Source organism: Agelaius phoeniceus, chromosome 11 (assembly GCF_051311805.1).
Source record: "Agelaius phoeniceus isolate bAgePho1 chromosome 11, bAgePho1.hap1, whole genome shotgun sequence".
In the NCBI taxonomy this organism is placed as follows: domain Eukaryota; kingdom Metazoa; phylum Chordata; class Aves; order Passeriformes; family Icteridae; genus Agelaius; species Agelaius phoeniceus.
This window is the reverse complement of record NC_135275.1, coordinates 23,220,903-23,239,875: the sequence shown is the minus strand read 5'-3', so window position 1 is coordinate 23,239,875 and position 18,973 is coordinate 23,220,903. Positions and strand designations below refer to the sequence as shown.

At 42.7% G+C, this 18,973-nt stretch overlaps 2 protein-coding genes and 1 long non-coding RNA gene across 11 annotated transcripts in view; 2 read left to right on the top strand and 1 right to left on the bottom strand.

The window, feature by feature from the left end:
• Positions 1-11,568, top strand: part of FGD5 (FYVE, RhoGEF and PH domain containing 5) — a 78,127-nt gene extending 66,559 nt beyond the window's left edge. For all 3 annotated transcript variants that reach the window (XM_054639869.2, XM_077184724.1, XM_077184723.1), the window contains 6 exons: positions 1,041-1,178; positions 2,267-2,369; positions 4,957-5,087; positions 6,761-6,889; positions 8,540-8,688; positions 9,409-11,568. In XM_054639869.2, the coding sequence (XP_054495844.2) occupies positions 1,041-1,178; positions 2,267-2,369; positions 4,957-5,087; positions 6,761-6,889; positions 8,540-8,688; positions 9,409-9,445 (687 nt within the window). In that variant the 3' untranslated portion in view covers positions 9,446-11,568. The remainder of the gene's footprint in view (positions 1-1,040; positions 1,179-2,266; positions 2,370-4,956; positions 5,088-6,760; positions 6,890-8,539; positions 8,689-9,408) is intronic.
• Positions 11,569-15,691: 4,123 nt separating this feature from the next.
• Positions 15,692-17,764, bottom strand: LOC129124812 (uncharacterized). Its single transcript, XR_013183890.1, has 2 exons — positions 17,426-17,764; positions 15,692-17,233 (listed from the first exon to the last, which is right to left on the bottom strand). It is a non-coding gene; the product is annotated as an uncharacterized LOC129124812 (long non-coding RNA).
• Positions 15,764-18,973, top strand: part of NR2C2 (nuclear receptor subfamily 2 group C member 2) — a 38,816-nt gene continuing 35,606 nt past the window's right edge. For 3 of the 7 annotated variants that reach the window (XM_077184718.1, XM_077184720.1, XM_077184721.1), the window contains exon 1: positions 15,765-16,887. The gene's annotated coding sequence lies outside the window, so the exon portion shown is untranslated. Of the gene's footprint in view, positions 16,888-17,085; positions 17,223-18,973 lie in introns of those variants that run through there. The other 4 variants (XM_054639930.2, XM_077184717.1, XM_077184716.1 and 1 more) reach the window with 4 other exon arrangements.

Below are 18,973 nucleotides of genomic sequence, written 5' to 3'. Positions count from 1 at the left end.
AAGTAAAAAATTAATTCAAAAACAAATCGGACTTTTTTTTCTGGCCTGTATTCGAATCTACTTTCAAATATTTAACAGAAAAAAACACTTGAAATTAGTCAGTTTAATCTAAACCAAATCCTTTTTCAACAAATGAAACAATAATTTGTTTTGCATCTCTGCCTCTGGTATAAGCTTGAATGTGTGCATGGAGAAACTTGGAGGAATTTGATTTGGAGGAATTTGATTTGTCTGTGTTTAGATCCTGTGTGTTGGCAGAAGTCTAATTTCCATATCGGAAACAATCCTTCAAAAGCACAGAATTTGTCCTACATGTGCCAAATGCTGAGCAGTTGTGAAATCACAATGGGGCACTCATAATACTTTGGTGCTGAACCTGAAGTAGCACACCTTGTTAGCTTGCCTTCAGTTCCACACTGATCGTGGCTCCCTGGGCTTGAAGCAAAGGCACCTGAACATCACTGCCATGTGATGAATTTCAAGAACTAGGAACAGCAAATACATTTTCTAAAACTGCTTACACATATTGAGATCAACCAGAAAGCATGGATCAGATTTGGAGTGGGGTAAATTCATCTTTGGGTCTACTGTTTTCTTTATCCTCCCTTCCCTTATCACACAGCTGTCCCAAGGTGTAATGACAAAGAGCTCAGGGGCTTTTTCGATTTAAGGTTGTAGAGCTTTTTTTGGATATCATTTCAAAAGCTGCTAACAAAAAGATGCTTTTAAGTCGTGTTCCTACCTGCAATTTTCATATGCAATTAGTCAGATAATTTTCTGATGTGGAAGAGTGTCAGGGCCTGACCAAAAATAGATTTATGTGGATTTTTACTTTTTGTGACTCTGGCTTTAACAGCAGTGTGTGCTAATCTTTCAGTGCTGAAGCAGCTGTATGTCACTTATAGAAGTGCATTAAGAATGAGAAAATTTGGGGATCTTAGTAGATGAAGGTAGACTGAGAGAATTGTATGTAATGCAACAGGGCTGAGCGGACTTAGGAAGTGTGGATGCTTCTTCATTTATTCTTCTTTGATTTTAAGTTAAGGGAAAGGCTTGGAATACCCTTGGGTGAGAGGCCTCCTACACTGGTGCCCGTGTCCCATGTCATGATGTGCATGAACTGTGGCTGTGACTTTACCCTCACTTTGAGGCGACATCATTGCCATGCCTGCGGGAAGGTAAGAGCTGTGCGAGCTTCTCAAGGGGTTTTATTCACACCTCTAGGACACTGGCGGCTGCTGCTTTAATCTGAAAATTTGTAGCAACATCAAGGTGACAGACAATTCGACTTCTAACAGAACCAGTGAGCGCTTTGCTAAATTAGCTAGTTAGGTTTCTACTGTTACTAGAAGGAATAACAGTAACTTTTCCTTGAGGTCAAATTACCTCCTAAAGGCTAGTTGTTAAAGACTGACAGGATAATTGTTGTTGCGTGCAGCCCTTTTATCTAACACACAGCTAGCTCTAGAGACAGTGAAGAAATAGACTAAAAATACAGGCTCTGTTCTGGACCAGAGCAGTAGCACAACTACTCCATGTCCTGTCCCTAATAACAGCTGGCAAAATGATCTTCCAAGGAAAGTGAAGAAACTCAGCAGCAGAGCATGGTTTGATCAGTGACTAAAGGGAATGTTTCCTCTGTGCTCCAAAGAGCTGTTGCCTTTTGCCCTAAAGCTCAGGGGACCTATAAGCTTTCCTGGTTTGATCCCTTGACCTCTGACTAAAGAGATTTGCCTGTATACATAAAACTGCAGTCCTGTTTTAAACCACTGCTGTCTTTTAACCTGATTTTAAAATTTATTTTAATAAAACCAACAGCAATTTTTGATAGGATAAAAAAAGCGTTTAACTTAGTCTTTTTTCCTAATTCCACTGAGAAAATCAATCTGTACATACACAGGGTTTGGAGGAGCAGACAAACTTGTTTAAGAAAACAATGTTAGTTACAAAGCTACGAAAACAGAAGTCATATTAAAGTGGTCTTTCTGTGATTCAGTGGTGGGAAGGTGTAAATTCCTGGAGAGAAGGGCACAGCAATGGTGTGCAACCAAATACACTGACCAATTCTGCTTGGCTTACAGCAGTGTAAAGCTACAGCAATCACATTTCAATCAGCAGGCATTTCCTGACTGCCACAGATTCAGGAGAGAGTCATGTCTGGTCCACTATCCAACTTCCTCTCCCAGCCAGCTCAGGGGATTTGTTTTCTATGTGCATATCTATAAACTTATATTGTATTTATGTGCCTCTCCTCTTGCTGAAACAGATTGTATGTCGAAATTGTTCAAGAAACAAGTACCCTATGAAGTACCTCAAAGATCAAGCAGCAAAAGTCTGTGATAGCTGCTATGTGGAACTTAAGAAAAGAGGTAAGATTCTTTCATTCTTACAAAACTGACAAATCTATTTCCTGCTTGTATAATGGGGATGATTTAGGACTTGCCTTCTATATTGTGTTTTCTTAAATAGTACTCCTCATTTCAAGTTTGAGGCATGTGTACTGAGGTTCTGGGAGAGCCAGGCTCTGTAGCAGCTAAAACTGCTTAGTGAGCCATAAAATCAAGTTTAGCAAACTGTTTTTTCAGACTGGAACAGAGGAAACTTAGGTTAGCTCTACAGAAGAAATTCTTGCTCAGAGGGTGATGAGGCACTGGCACAGGTTTCCCGGAGAAGCTGCAGCTGCCCTGTCCCTTGGAAGTGTTCCAGGCCTGGTTGGACCGACCTTGGAGCCACCTGGTCTAGTGAAAGGCATCCCTGTGCATGGCAGGGGATGGAACAAGATGAAGTTTAAGCTCTCTTCCAACTCAAAACATTCTGGGGTTCTATGATTATAAGCCAGTTCTCTGAGACCTCCCCTAGCCTTTGGATAAACCAGAATAATGATAAAAACAATGTCCTACGAGGAGCAGCTGAGGACTGAGTTTGCCTCCTTTGAAGATAAGGAGTCTGGAAGGTGCTCTCGGAAGCTTCCTGAGGAGGAGACAGGAAACAGTGGTGCTGATCTCTTCTCCCTCTGCTCCAGTGACAAGACACAGGAGAAAGGTTCAGCACTTCAGCAGGGAAGGCTGTGACTTGATATGAGGAAACCTTTAGTTTACCAGAGGGTGGCCAAACATTGGAACAGGCTTTCTAGAGAGGTGGTCTATACCCCCTGCCTGTCAGTGTTTAAGAGACATTTAAACAATGCCCTTAATAACATGTTTTAATGTTTGGGCAACCCTTAATTGGTCAAGCAATTGGACTAAATTGATGTAATTATAGGTGATAACTATTGCCTGTCATTTCTAATTAATTATCCATTAAAATAAAACATGTCTTTGTGGTTCTTCACTGTCCTCATCCATGTTGTTGCTTTTACAAAAAGATATACTAAGGCTAAGTGCAGAGTTACTAAGAGCTGCTCTACAAGGCAAGTTTATCTAGTTACAGATGAAAGTGTGAATTCAAAGCAGAAGAGCTACTGCCTATCTAGAACTTTGTATTATTATCCTACTACATAAGTCTCTTCTGACTTAAGTACACATCCAAATAAAAGACAAAAGGGGGAGAGGGGTTACAGATATATGAACAGAGAGTGAACAGGAAACAATTTTCTTGCACAACTACTCATGTAGACAGTCTCTAAAAGTAAGCTTACTACATTGCCAGGAAAAAAAGGCATGGACAGATGAAGCTTCGTTTTTCCCTTCTGATTAAAGAAATTCATGCTAGCCAAGAAAACACATAAACAGATGCTGTCACAACAGCCAAAAAAAGCATCCCCAAGCCAATGTGTATCTGTCCGGTTGGCTGTCTGTCTCTGCCCAGACACGCGTAGGATGGTTCTGGGGCAGCCCGCGCTTCAAAGGACGAGTCTGGACTCTTCAGTTTTTCAGTCTTCAGATTGTTTATTATTTCTTATCTACAGAATTTTCTTTCTGCCCAGCAGAGGTCTGACCTGCAAGGCAGCCAAGGGCACTCTGACCATCCACGGGGTGGTCGTGTCTTTTTATACTAAAAACTACGTACATCATATTTACCTTTATTTCCCAATACCTTTCACCCATATTAGCAAGTGCACCTTCACCATGAACCAATCCCCAAGTGCCAACATCACCACAGAAAATGGATGACAAGAAGAAGAAAGAAGAAGGACAAGACACGCCCTGATCCCTCCATCTTGTCTCCATAACCCCCCTGTACCAAACGCCTAAAATCAATATTTCACCCTGTAAATCCATCATTCCTGCACCATTCACTCCCAAGTGACTCTCATGTCCTCAAACAGGTGGCACATCCCTAGAGGGATCGAAGTCAAGCCACCAGATGCTCCTGGCAACATTCCAGGATTTCCGAGCCCCCCAAGGGTTCTCTGGGTAACTCTGGACATCTGGAGTGATGTGCTGAGTTCCCACATGTGTCCAGAAACAGTAACTCAGATTTGTGCTAAACTAATGCTATGCTTTACTAAGAGCATTCAAATAATGTGTTGCCAGAAGTGAAATCATGAAGATATGAACTCAGACACATGGGCCTAATGGAAATTTTCAGATACAGAATAACTGTCTCCCATGTACAATTCAAAGAGAATGAATGGTTCATACAGAAAGAATGTTGCATTAGTGAATCTATCCTGGAAAGGTGTTACACAACATAAAGGAGAAAGATGTCAAAACCATTTGCTTAATGCTTATTTTAAACAAGAAGAAAACAAGCTGTGTTTTGAGCTTTGTCAGCTTTCTTGCAGACCTTTTCAAGAAACTTTAGGTTAGTACCATTAACTGAGGGTGCCATGGAACCCACTCATCAGACTTAAAAAGGTGATTTGAAAGAAAGGCTAAAATAAAAACTGTGTATAAAGGATGCATTGCATGTTCCGTAGTTATTTATATTAGTGTAACATGTCTCTACCCTAGCCTGATATATGCCAACTTATCCATTTCCCCCTTCCCTTTCTGAATTTTCTTAATCTTGCAGAGCGGCCACTAAGTGTGAGCTTCCCTCCAGCTTCATCTAGGTGTTCAAGCAGTGCTTTCTCCTCTGTTTTCCACAATATTCATTATTCATCTTTTAAGAAACAGAAGAAAATCCCTTCAGCTCTCATGGAGGTAGGAACCAAGCTGCCTGAGAAAGGCAAGGAACTATAGAAAACTGTGTGCTCATATTTCAGCAGCTGTTTTTGAATTATACTGTGTGCAGTGGGCTCAGCACATGCCTTGGTTTACTTTCATCATGCAATTTCTTTTGTTTTGCTTTTCACAGTAGTGTTCACAAAAATACTCTTAGCTCTGGAGATACCACAGAAGTGTCTTGAGCCCACTGAGAGAGTGGGAGAGTATGGTACTTTAATTTGTTCATCAGCCTATGAAGTCTTGAAAAAACTAAAATGCTTTCAAGGTACTAGACAGAACAAGAGGGCAGATCAACAGAGCACGATATACTGTTCATCAGTTACCTTTCTTAAGAAGGCCCTTACTTCTGAAATCTTACTTTGATTTCAAGAGAAATAAAATAACACTTACTTAGAAATAGGCTTAGTGAATAGTCCTTGGCAGTCAATTCAAGAGCATACATGTTTCACCAGGCACTTCCCCTCCAGCTCAAACAAAACTATTTCAAATCAAATGGGTAAAATCTTGACTTCACCAATGTAAACAAAATTCCCACCAATTTCAATGGTGACATGATTTCTCCAATTGTGTTAGTATTCTTTCCAGGAACAAGGTGCCAATCATGTTGATGATTGATTCTAGGTAGCTAAACTGCCCACTGAACTTGAGTACAGTAAGGTACTCCCATTTCTGCAGGCATTTATCATTGTAATAAAGAGACTAGGGTGCAAACATTTTGCTGAACTCATTGTGCAGTCGAGACACTGGAATTTCTTGGGGTTTGTTCATGAAACTGTGCCAAAGATACAAGCATGTAATACAAACACTCAAATTGAATACTAAAAGAAGTAGCTGGCAGAATTTCAACCCCATGAGGAAAAAAGCATCACCTTTCTATCCACAGGGAAGCAGCACATCTTTATTAACATGAACTATCTCACAATAGCATTACTCCATGTCCTGGAACATTTCTATTCTGCTGCAAAACACTGCTATTTTAATTCTCAGTCATCTCTTGTATCAGTGTTACAAAAGCTGCTTTTGAATCTATGCCCTTTGTTTCCAAATCCAATATTACTATAGTTTACTGCTGTAACTAATGATGTACACTGCATTCTATGTGTGCATGTGTATAGTTCCATCTACTCAAAACCTGGATTTTTAAGAACATTAAGCCCTTAGACCTCAAAATATTTCTATAAGAGGAGCAAGTCTTCTCAGAAATATTATTTCAAAAATGAAACCAAGTCATTACCAAAGTGATTAACATAAATTAATGTAAAAATATAGCAAGGCCCTATATATACCTACGTCTTAAAAGTGTTCAGCTACAAGACTCTAATTCACTTCTGGAAGCATGTACTTTTAAAACATGAAAAGCACCCAAAAACCACCACATGTGGGAAAAGGGACAAGTTTGGCTTTTCAGAAAACAACTGTAATCTTACTGACCTCAATAATAACTGCATATTTTCCATTAGAGTAACTGAGAATTAAGTTTACCTATAAATATTCAAACAGTTAAAAAGAACCATAATAGCATGCTTATATTTTTTCTGTATCAATACTTTTAAGGTTTCACTTAGTGGTTTGTGTGATGCAAACATGCATAATCAAGAGGGGAAAAAACTTTACTGTTACTAATCCTGATTTCTCCTACCGTGCTCCAGGTGGCAGCCTCAGGAGAGGGAGCTACCATCAGTGGTTACCTCAGCAGATGTAAGGGAGGCAAAAGACACTGGAAGAAACGCTGGTTTGTTATCAAAGGCAAAGTCCTCTACACCTACCTAGCAAATGAGGTACTGTGCAATCTGTCTTGAAATAGTTTTCTATCTGAGACTCCTTCTTTGCTTCCTACAGGCAGGAGACCAGTAAATGGGAAAGGTATAAATGGTAGTTCTTCCACCTACCTGCTTCTGAGACCTTGTCCTAACAGACTGACTTGGCCACAGTCCTAGCTGGACCTGTCACATGCTGCCCTTCATTATTTGATTTCTTATTATTCATACTATTATAAATTGTCAACCACTGGGAACCTTAACAAACATATTTACACCTAAAGACTTCAAGATCCTTCGGTGTTCTCTGGTGCATTTAGTAACTGTCACATATTTTTGTAGAGGGAGAGTACTATGATCCATTTTGGTTGGGGAGGAGGATCTTGTGGTTTGGTGAATATAAATAAGACATGCTTGTCCAACTAGCACCAACAGAGAAAGACAGGAGGCAGAAGTGAGAACAATGCCTTCCTGTGTTGGCCTGCAAGCTCTTCCTTACAGTCAAGGAGGCTGGGTATCAGCTAGATCATTTTTATGTATTTTATCCCTTTTCTTATTATATAATAGCTGTTATACAGATGAACTTGAAGTGTGATATAAAGTTTGGTTATAATTGATAGATTTCATAAGCAAAACCATAAAAATTCATTTTGCTCAAAGAAAGGATATAGAATGCAAAAACCTGTCAAAGCAATGCTTGGTACTTTAAGCCTTTAGAATACTTTGCAAACATCAGATATTTAAACTTGAATCACCATCACCCCTGTGCTGCTTACATGAAGCGATGTTATCCCCTTTAAACAGATGAGGAGATTGAGTCACAAAAGGATTCATGGCCAAAGCCAGCAGTTCGGACTGTTAGCATCAAATTCTGTATCCAATAAAATTGCCTTATCTCTTTTAACCTTAAAGGTGATTATTTCTCATTCAGCAATAGGAAAAAAGCAATAATGAGTTACTTTACATTCCTAGGCTGCAATTTACCTTCTAAAAGCAGAGGTAAAGGCAACATACACATATAATCTACCTAAATGTGGTGACCAAAAACTGTAGCTATCAGTAACAGCTTAACTGCAATTTCATTAAGGCTTATGGTTTTCTTTGACTCGTACAAAGCTGTGTCTGCCAAGCAAAATTCATGGGAGTAAATTAATGATTAATTTCATTACTAACTAGGAAATTTCCAAGCAGCCTTTTGGAAAGCATGTGTGCAGCTTGAGAAAGAGCAGATTTCTAAAAAAGTCACTCATGCTGTGAAAAGAAATGACAAGGTACCAAAAGAACCACTGCTTGCAGCCAGCAAATAAAAACAATTGAAAGAAACATAACTGGAAGTGAGTCTCAGGCTTTCAGAACTGCTGCTGTACTCTTAGTAATCTCAAGTTTGCCTCCTGGACCATAATGTCAAAGGCAGCCATTAAAGGAATGGCTAATTTGACCTTCATGGCCATGTGGATGATCATGAAGAAGTGGACTTTGAGAGCTGGTGTTCAATACTCAGAGTAGATAAAACATGTGCAGTACACAGGCACTGCTCCTGTTTGGGTTAAAAGCCATGTGTCCAGCAGAACATCCACACTACTGCTTTTGCAGAACTGTCACAGAGGGGTTGTATCATTTGCTTTTCAGAAAGAGCCCTCAAACTGTTACAATTCGCTTCTTCACTTTCAGGACAAAGTTGCTACAGAAAGTTTGCCTTTGTTGGGTTTCACCATTGCCCCAGAAAAGGAGGAAGGAAGCATGGATACAGTTTTTCATCTCTACCACAAGCAGACCCTCTTTTACAGCTTCCGAGCAGAGGATAACAATTCAGCACATAGGTATGGGGATAGACTTCCACATTAGCCAGTGAGCTTATGTGGGGATTTTTCCCTCCTTCACTTCAGAACGCCTTTGTAACAGATGAAACAAACAGCTTTCAGAATTTTGATTAAGCCAGATTGCATGTGACTGGCCTGACTGACATTAAAAACCTACCTAATGCTTTTCAGTTCCTTCAGGAAGGAGAATTTGCTCCCTTTTGTAGGTAAAGAAGAGACTGAGCCTCAAGAGTCTGTCTGTCAAAAGTGATTACTGTAGAAAAACTTCCAATTTATATGTTAAATTTACCCATTTCTTAGTTTTCTCATCCACAAATAATTGTTTGGATTTCCCACTCTAATATTACTGCTTTCACATAATAAGATAGTCACAAGATTTGTAATAAAAACCCAGCACCCCAAGACACACAGAAAAAGAAATTAGTATTTATAGGAGGTTTTGTTGCTTTAAATCATACTTTGCCAGATTCATCTTTTCTATTCTAAGACAGCACTGACTTTGAGATTTTACAATAAATGACTGGTCAAGATTGTACTAGAAAGCAAGAGTCCCAGTACTCAGCTCCCCACTTTAATCACAGAACTATTGTTCCTCATTAGAGCTGGAATGGAAAATACAGTCTTCTTCAATGCTTTATGTTCTTAAAGTACTTATTTTTCTTAAAATGCAAAAAAAAAAAAAAAATTGTATGTACCATTTTTCTTTCCTCTACTTTTTAGGTGGATTGAAGCCATGGAAGAAGCATCCATATTATAGCAGCTTTCACTCAATGAACTTGGAATAAATCCTCAGATTTCTATACATTTCCAGCAACACTCTTCTGACTTACAAAACTGAACAGTGTATTTCAGGCCCACTGGCCCCACACACTGGATCTGAACTGTTTCCAGCTTGCTCTTTTTCTTCCTTCTTCTTACGTACACATTGTTGCAAATGAAAATATCAAGATAAGAGATTATTTATGGTGATCTTTATGTCTGTGCAAGTTCAGCCTGTACTATAAGCTTCTCTTCTGATCCCACAGTAAACTAAGTTTAACATCAAGACCTGGAAATACTGACTACAGTAAGTAACAGACTCAGTTTTACTTATTCCAGAGCACTATTGTATCTCATTGGGTTGGTTTTGATGTCTACTGTGACATGAGAAACAATGCAGTAAACAACAAATGATCATTTAAAGCACTTTATCATTTTTTATTGAACTACAGCCTCATTTTCTTCATGTTTCTAAGTAGTTCTGTGACCTGACTTATTAGTTGTCCATTAACAGGCATCAGCATGAAATTATGCCCTGCATATGCTAAATTGCTTCCACAGAAAATGAGGGAAAAACACAATTTACCTGGTCTACCAACACTTCACTGACTATGATCCAACATAGTTACTTATTATCAATTTATAATTTTACACAAATCACCATATAATTTATGTTAAAGGTTTAGTTTCATATCACTGCAGTACTTTGAAATGCACTCCAGTAACTCTACAGAGCCAGATGCTGAATTATATCTCTCTAAATACTTCAGACTCAAACCCAAAGGTTATTTTTAATTTATTATTAAACTACAGACAGTTTTTATTTAACACATCTACCAAGTAGTGTTAAGATTTTTATCATCTATTTGAATACTGTATCTTTATTTTCAAAATTCCTGTTTCTGCTGTTCTTGTTATGAAAAATGTCATCAAAAGTTGATCCACATAACCAGCACAGCATTTGAAATATGCTGGGTGGACTGAAATGCACTTGTCTGAACCTGCTCTGCTGGAGTAATTTGGAACTCCTGTGGCCACACCTATCCTATGTCAGACTGCTGTGGTGTTTTACACCAGCTGAGGATATAGATCTCTGGAGTTTGGGGGTAGGGTTTTTTGTTTGGTTTGGGTTCGTTTTTTTTGTTGTGTGGGATTTTTTTTTTTGTTGTTTTGGTTTGGTGTGGTTTGGTTTGTTTTTTTTTTTTTTGTTTGTTTGGGGTTTTTTTTTTGGTCTTTTTTTTTGTTTTGTTGCTTTGGTTATTGTTGTTGCGGTGGGGTTTTTTATGTTTTGGGTGGGAGTTTTTATAAAGAAGATTGAGAAGTGATGTTCTAATCATTGCAATACAGTGATTTTGTCCTCAGTCATAATATTTAACTGAGGAACAGAATGACATCTATGATTAAAATATATCTTTATATAAAAATAACATGCTCAAGAATTTACTTACATTAAATTATATTGGTGGGAATTTTTATTGCTTTTATTTTTCCCGTTCTTCAAGGAACTTAATGAAGATCTGAATTTTTGACCCTAACAATTTTTTTAGAATTTTCCATATTTTTAAAGGTCTATAATATATACCCAAATGGTAAAGTAGATCAGTTTATCACCAGGATAAACAAGCTTAAAGAAACAAATACACATCTACCACTAAGTAAAAAGCTCATTTTGGGTTTTTTTTAATACATCTGACTTTGACCATTCCATTAAGCATATATTGTCATGTGCAAACAGAAACCAAGAATGAGAAAAATAAAACTTTTGTATTCTTTAATTAATGGATGAACAGCTAGGTTAACTTTGTTTCATGTAGAGCTATGGCCTTGCTACCAATACACTGTAAATGTTTATCCCCCCTTGAAAACATTTTGCACCGACACGAAAAATAAGACAACATTGAATACAGAGCAAGATCTCTAACCATGGTCTGAAACAAAACAAAACTCACTACAGAATGACAATATTATGAAGATTTAGGTGCTGACATGTAGTGACTGTTGTATGAAGCTTTCAGTTAGAAGCAGGAAATGAACATGAAAATATTTTGTTGTAAAAAATAAGATACAGTGCTATTAAACATTGGTTTAAGTAATGTAGAGAAATAAAGGAGCAAAACATAACTGCAGTTCTACAGGCCTTTCCTTTACACCATTATTACCTTCTTTAATTCCAGCTTTGCAGTTTCAGTTACTGTTAACAGACATTTGCCTATTAAACAGTTCTCTGACAAATTAGAAAAAGCATCAAATCTGAAGAAGGTACTGGAGGCCTTCTGGTAGAAACAGGATTTAGACCTAATTGGTATGATGACATGTTTCAATCACACTGATTTACCTTCTGTAAAGCCCACCTACTTTACTTCATTCTTGACTTCAGTTACAGATACAAATGGTCTCAATGGAGCATAAAGAGGAAAAAATGGAGCATAAAGAGGAAAAAAAAGAAAACGTCCTCACAATTTCAGTCCTACTGTTAACTGAATTTGAGCAAAGCTAATAGGCACCAGAGACAGAAATTTTAATTTCAGAGTTACCCAGTAATCACCTTTTAGAAAATGCTAACATATTAAAATAGGGGTGTATACTCAGTTTACTACCTGACATTTACTTACACAGCTTTTTCTTACTAATTTAATGCTAATATTACTCCTTCAAAACAAAATTTTGTTCCATGTCTTCAGAAACACGATAAAAAATTTAGTACTAAGTCACAATATATGAGCTGCTCAGCCAACACCTGGGATCAAGCTTCTCCCATTTCTTGTTTCAGAATTCTTCTGTTTATTAATTGATTTATTAAAAAACATTAAGGTTATTAGTTAATATCTGCAAATAATATTTAGACCTATTTTATGGTATATGCCTAGTTAAAAATCTTAAACCTTAAAAGTTATTAATTTTTTTTCAAATCAAAGTACAAGTCATTTGGAGATGGAGAATACCAACATGACAAGAGGCTATACCACTTACATAAGCACTGCTGGTCAAGACCTTGGACTGCTACCCTTCCTGAGCTGGTTCTCTGCTGCTTTTACCACACAGCTGCGGATACCAACCAGGCTTTCCTATGTGCATGCTGCTTTGATACAAAAGCAGTAAAAACTATGTTGGCTGTAACAACGTTAAGTGAATATAACTGCTTGGGAAGGTGAAAGAAGGAGACAATATTCAGTGAGGGGAAAAAGTATTCCTTTAAATATTAAGGGAAAAAACACTAGTCTAACTCCACAAGTAACTTAGGAACATAACGTACAAGCTTCCGTGTATTAAAAGCAGTGTGATTCTTCAGCCTGGGTAACACTGTGACACCACTTTTCATCAAATTTTGACAAGAAAGTTTCTAGACTCCAGGCAATTGTGGTATGAGGTCAAAGGTAAAACTTGATGATCATGGAGGTCTTCCCCAGCCTTAATGATTTTATGTAGTGATATTTTTCTGCAATCAACAAAACCTACAGCAGACAGCAAACTCACTTTTACTCAGAGACAAACATGGAGAAATGAGGGCAAACCTCCCACTTGGTGGAGGTCACCAGCTTCCTTCTACACTGCCCAGCAACGCACAAACCCAAATGAAAGGCATGAGGACTCACACTTTAAAAATCATCTGCTAACACTTAAAAGACAGATTTAAATTGAATGTGGTATTAACAAGACCAACCAGTTCTGTTAAAACTTTGTCAGTCACTTGTAATTGTTGATTTCTCCTATACTAAGTATTGGTTCTACTGACAGTTTACCTTGAAAGTTCCCAGAAAATTTTAAGCAACTGAAATGAGAACTTAATAAAAACCCCAAACAACCGAGCTCTACAGTACCGTCTATCCCAAACATTCAAACCACATGAATAACCTCAAACCCTATTTATATTTTATACTACATGGCACACACGGAGTTTTAATCCCTCTCAGTCCATTATGTACTTCTACTGCCACCACCATGGCCAGAGAGAGAGCTTTGGCCTCTTGCAGCCCACACGTTCACTGTAGAGGTCCTCTCCTTCCACACCTAGAGCCTCTTTCCCTCCCTGCAAGTATGCACATCTTACCTCTGTTCTGTAGGGAATTTAGTCTGTTCTCCTGGGCAGGAAATAATTTCCACAGGGTCTTTTCCCTTCTCTTTTTGTATGGCACCTTTGTAGCTGCCTCATTTTTTCTTCTGAGGCAACTATCCTGTTTAATGGGAGGAGCTAAAACGTCCTTGTTATCAGCAAGTGCATTTGAAACTGGCCACCACTAAAATCCTGTTATCGGCAGGTGCGTTTGAAACTGAACACCACTACAATCCTTTCTCAGCTAAGGCTGGGAGCAGTTCACTCTTTCCGGGCGGGAACTGCGGCCTGAGGAGAGGCCTCCTCGGGCCAGCCCGTGCTCCGCCAGGAAGGCAGCCCTGAGGAGGGCAGCCCGTTGTCCCGTCAGGGGAGCGGCCCTGAGGAGGGCAGCCCGTTGTCCCGTCAGGGGAGCGGCCCTGAGGAGGGCAGCCCGTTGTCCCGTCAGGGGAGCGGCCCTGAGGAGGGCAGCCCGTTGTCCCGTCACGAGGGCGGCCCTGAGGAAAGCAGCCCGCTGTCCCGTCAGGGGAGCGGCCCTGAGGAGGGCAGCCCGTTGTCCCGTCAGGGGAGCGGCCCTGAGGAGGGCAGCCCGTTGTCCCGTCACGAGGGCGGCCCTGAGGAAGGCAGCCCGCTGTCCCGTCAGTGGAGCGGCCCTGAGGAAGGCAGCCCGCTGTCCCGTCAGGGGAGCGGCCCTGAGGAGGGCAGCCCGCTGTCCCGTCAGGGGGGCAGCCCGTTGTCCCGTCAGGGGAGCGGCCCTGAGGAGGGCAGCCCGTTGTCCCGTCAGGGGAGCGGCCCTGAGGAGGGCAGCCCGTTGTCCCGTCAGGGGAGCGGCCCTGAGGAGGGCAGCCCGTTGTCCCGTCAGGGGGGCAGCCCGTTGTCCCGTCACGAGGGCGGCCCTGAGGAAGGCAGCCCGTTGTCCCGTCAGGGGAGCGGCCCTGAGGAGGGCAGCCCGCTGTCCCGTCAGGGGGGCAGCCCGTTGTCCCGTCACGAGGGCGGCCCTGAGGAAGGCAGCCCGTTGTCCCGTCAGGGGAGCGGCCCTGAGGAGGGCAGCCCGTTGTCCCGTCAGGGGAGCGGCCCTGAGGAGGGCAGCCCGTTGTCCCGTCAGGGGGGCGGCCCTCGGTGCAGCTCTCGCTCGCGGCAGGACCTGCGGGATGAGGACAGGAGCCCTCCGTGAGGAGCAGAAGGGCAAGCAGGAGCTGATGTGTGCCGGCTGGAATCGCCCATACCCTGAGGGCTGGATGGGAGAGGGAGTGAAACTACACTTGGCAGAAAGCGGTGGCTAAAGAAGGTGGTATGTTAATTTTTGGCTTTCTCACCATCCACATCCATTTTAACTGGTAGTTAGATACATTTCCCCCAAGTCTGCTTTGCCCACGACAGTAATTGTTAAGTGATCACTCTGTCTTTATTTTGACCTATGAGCTTTTTCATGTCATTTTCTCCCCATCCTGCTATAGAAAAGGAGGGGAAAGTGAGTGACTGGGTTATCGTGTGGCTGCAATCCACAGTCAGCTCACCACTGTGTGGTAGATAAATATAATTATTTTCTTTGCTGCCAGTCTAGTTATTAACCTTGACTTGTAGAGTAATCTCAGTGTTCTTTGATGTTTTTTACCTCTGGGATCTTCTATTAATTTCTGTCCAATCATAGCTAAGGCCAAAAAGCAGTTTTTACTGACACTCCTTTATATATCCGTGTATATAAATTTAGCAAATTTCAGCATTATCTAATACAATCTTGCTTATTAAATAAGTTCAGGGCATACACTGTAGTTCTACACTTCGTTGAAATTGTTGCAAAAACCACAGTGAAATTTGTCACAATGTTAATGCAGCTTTCCTCAACCTTAGCATGCGTGGTGGAGCTGTACAGCAAGTATGATTGCTCTCCACCAGAGCTCAGAGTAAAACTGCTGCAAAGTTTTCTCCAGGTTGCAGAAACAAGGAAGATGGAGGAGACAAATCCTCCTGCCTTCTAAACCTTTCCTCAGCTTGCCCATCAGGAAACACATAGGGGGGAAAGCAGCCATTCATATTTGGCTTTAGCATTTTCCATTTTTCCTTTCATTTGGTCACACTTTGATATACATTTTATGAAGTTAAAAGAAATATCTGCTTCTAAATGTATGCATGTCCATATTTTGAGAATTTGAAATTTCTTCATGTATTTAACATTACAGCAGTAAACACCCAAGACATTTTTGAAACGTTTTCCTTTATTTGTGTATTGCAAATATATCTGCACATCACATGCTTTACTAATTCCTGGTCTGTGAAAGTAAGGCTATAACTTATAGGTCTAGTACATTAATCATACCCTTACCCCAGGGAGTCAGTTCTAAGAAAAAACTACAACCTTCCAAAGAAAAATTAAAAAAAAAACCAAGACAGCATACATACTGAATAGTTAACAGCACCTCTTGTTTCTGTGATTGTTGCATTTAACTGCTATCTCTTCCATATATTTTCTTTCAGGTGTTATCTTATTCATCTAACTGCTCCTTAAATTAGCTTCTGTAAAAATTATTAGAGTCAAAGGAAACCTACTAGAAGCATTAAGAACATTTTGATATGAGTAGGTTAAGGATAGCTAGTTATGACAGGGAGTGAACATCTGATAGCCTGTAAGAAGACAAGCATTGAAAGGTGGTAAACTCTTAAACCACCTCAGCTACACCCAAACTTGTTTCATGCCTATTTGTGTGTTTGAAGGCACAACATACCTCACTTACAGCCAACTTTGCCATAAGAGCCCTAATCAATGACATTGACTTTACAAAATTAAATAAAAACAGTCTGGCGGCGGCGTTTGTGAGAGCTTGCTCAATTGTGAGCCCACCTTTGACTTCATCCTCAGCGAGAACCAAGATACACCTGGAACATCAATTCCATCAGCGCACTGGACAGCCACCGCCAGCCCGCGACCTCGGGCTTCCGGCTCCTAAGAAGCCTCCCGAGCGAAAGGGACAAAGGCGGTGAACGTACCTTCCCCTCGCTGCCCCGGAGGCCAGGTTCCCACCGGCACTTCCGCGGCCCGGCCGGAGCAGTGCAGGGCTCGGCAGGCTCGGGAGGCCCAGGTAGCCCGATAGCCCCTCCCCGCCGCCGGCCCCGCCCCGCGGGGGATGGAGGGGCCGCGGCCGGGCTGGCGCTGGAAGAGGAAGCGGGGACGCGCTACCGGGCGGCGGCGGTGGGGTCACGAACTCTGACCTGTCACAGGGCACGGCACACACAACAAAACACGCCCGACCCCAACACAGTCCCGGCCCCCTCCCCTCCGCGGGCCCCACAGCCCCTTGCAGCCCCCGCGGGGGGAGGGAGGGCCGCTGCTGGGCACCGGCCTGCCCGGGCCCGGTCGGGTCACCGCCACTGCACCTTTGGCGCCCATTCCTGAGGTAAAAAAAATATTTTTTAAAATTGAAGCGGCCTGCTGGGTTTGTCTCGTGGGGGCCAGGACGAGGGAGGGGGCGCGGGGAGGCGGCAGAGGGCCCTACTCTGGACACCCCCGCGAGGGGAGGGGTGGGGTGACGGTGGGTTTAGGGGAGGGGGATTGCACGGCTCCGGTATTTGTCTGGTAAGCGAGCACCGGCCGTGGTCTGGCCTGGTCTACAGCTCCTGGAGAGAGAGGAAACGACCATTGTGGCGTGCTGGGTCGATCGGCGGGGCAGTCCCGTGCCGGAGCCGCTGGTTGCAGCGTGGGCCGGCTGAGGTCGGAGCTGGTACGATCGCGGTGAGCAAAGTCTGCTGTCCAAGGGGTGTAGGGCGATGGTCGCGGCGATGACGAGCGCGGGACACACAGAGAGACAGAAGATGGAGTCTGAGCGGGCGGAGGCGGCGGCTTGAACCCGACCCTTTTACCTTTGCCACCGGGAGGGCGGAGGGGAGGGGGCGGCGGGTACTTTGCATACGGGGCTGAAACCGCCGCCATCTTACCGGCCGCTTCCTCACTGCCATGCCTGGGCCTCCTCTAGGCGGACACAAGGCTATACCGGAGGGGAGGGGAAGGGGCCTAATGGCGGCGGCAGCAGCCCCGCCTGGGCTCTGGCGGGTGGCCAGCGCCGCCATCTTGTGCTTAGTGAATCCCCGGGGGGGCTTTCCCTCTGCTCGAGGGGCGTTACCGCCACTATTACAAGCGGGTGGCTCGGCCAATGGGTGATCTGCGGGGGGAGCGCTGCGCCGGTCGTGAGGTCATTGGTCGGGCCTGGGGGCGGGCCGGGGGCGTGTCTCGGCGGCGCGCGGCGGGGAGCTGCCGAAGGCCCTTCAGCAGCGGACGGGGCGTGGCGCAGCCAATGGGCGCGGGCGGTGCGCGCGGCGTAGCCAATGGGGACGCGGCAGTCCCGGCGCGCTGCCGGCGCCGCTCGCGGTGTTCCGCTCGGTCGGCGGTGTCCGCGTGTGGGCCGGGTCCTGCCGCCGGGACAATGTACCGGAGACTGCCGGCAGGGCCGGGCTCGCTCCCCGCCCGTCCCGCCGATGGCAGCCGAGTCGAGCTCACAGCTTAAAGAACCTCGTTTCATTAAGGCAAAGGAACAAATTTCAATAAGTTTGAATTCGGACTTTTGCCATGTTTTGTCAGTAGGGCCATACCCTTAGAACCTCTCATGTGGAATTTATGACTTGCTTCTGAGGTTTCACTGCAGCTTAGGGAAAGATTACTGATACTACACTGTGTTTTGGACAGCGTATACTGAGCTGGCTGCCACCCTGTTATGCTGAAAATAATTTCCTGGTGCTCCAGGTGCCTCTTCCTAGTTTTTAAATTTCACCTCTTGTGCTGATTTGGGAGGTTTTGTTGTGGTTGCCCGGGGCATTTGCTAGGAAGCTGATTTTGCCTTTTTGCCTTCTGGGGGTTGACACCATTAAGAAGCTTGGTGTGGCTGTGAATGGTCTCTGTGCTTCAGCTGGATTTGATCAGATAGCCTCAGCTTAAGGTTCTTTTGTGAAGGTCGAAAGTACAAAAAGCCTTGGTGATAGCACCAACAACATCAAATCTGTCAGACTCGTTCTATTGCAAACACTTGTGTTTTGTGTCTCGGAAAGCTACTATTATGAACAAAGTATCTCTATCTGAAGAGCTTCTGTCATACTAAAGTGCTGAGAAAATAGCATATTATAAGCATATGATTATGCTTCTTGCTAAACATAAAAAAAAATAAGAGGAAACACTGAATAGGAACCATTGAACAACTGAGGAAACCATCCATAAGCTGAGTTTGGTGGAAATGGTTCATAGTCTTAATCAAGTCAATACTTCAACAAAATAATGACAAGCTGTAGGAGAACCTAGCATAAATACAATTTCCATGGGGATGTCTGAAGTTTGATTATCCATTGTTACAAATAATCTATACTTGACATATACAAAATTACTTTCACATTTGTCACAATATAAGTGACTCAATTTAATGAATTTTGACACATTTAACAATGTTAGCTTTGTAGAAGTTACATTTGAATGGGTGCTGGAGACATGCATACGTTTTT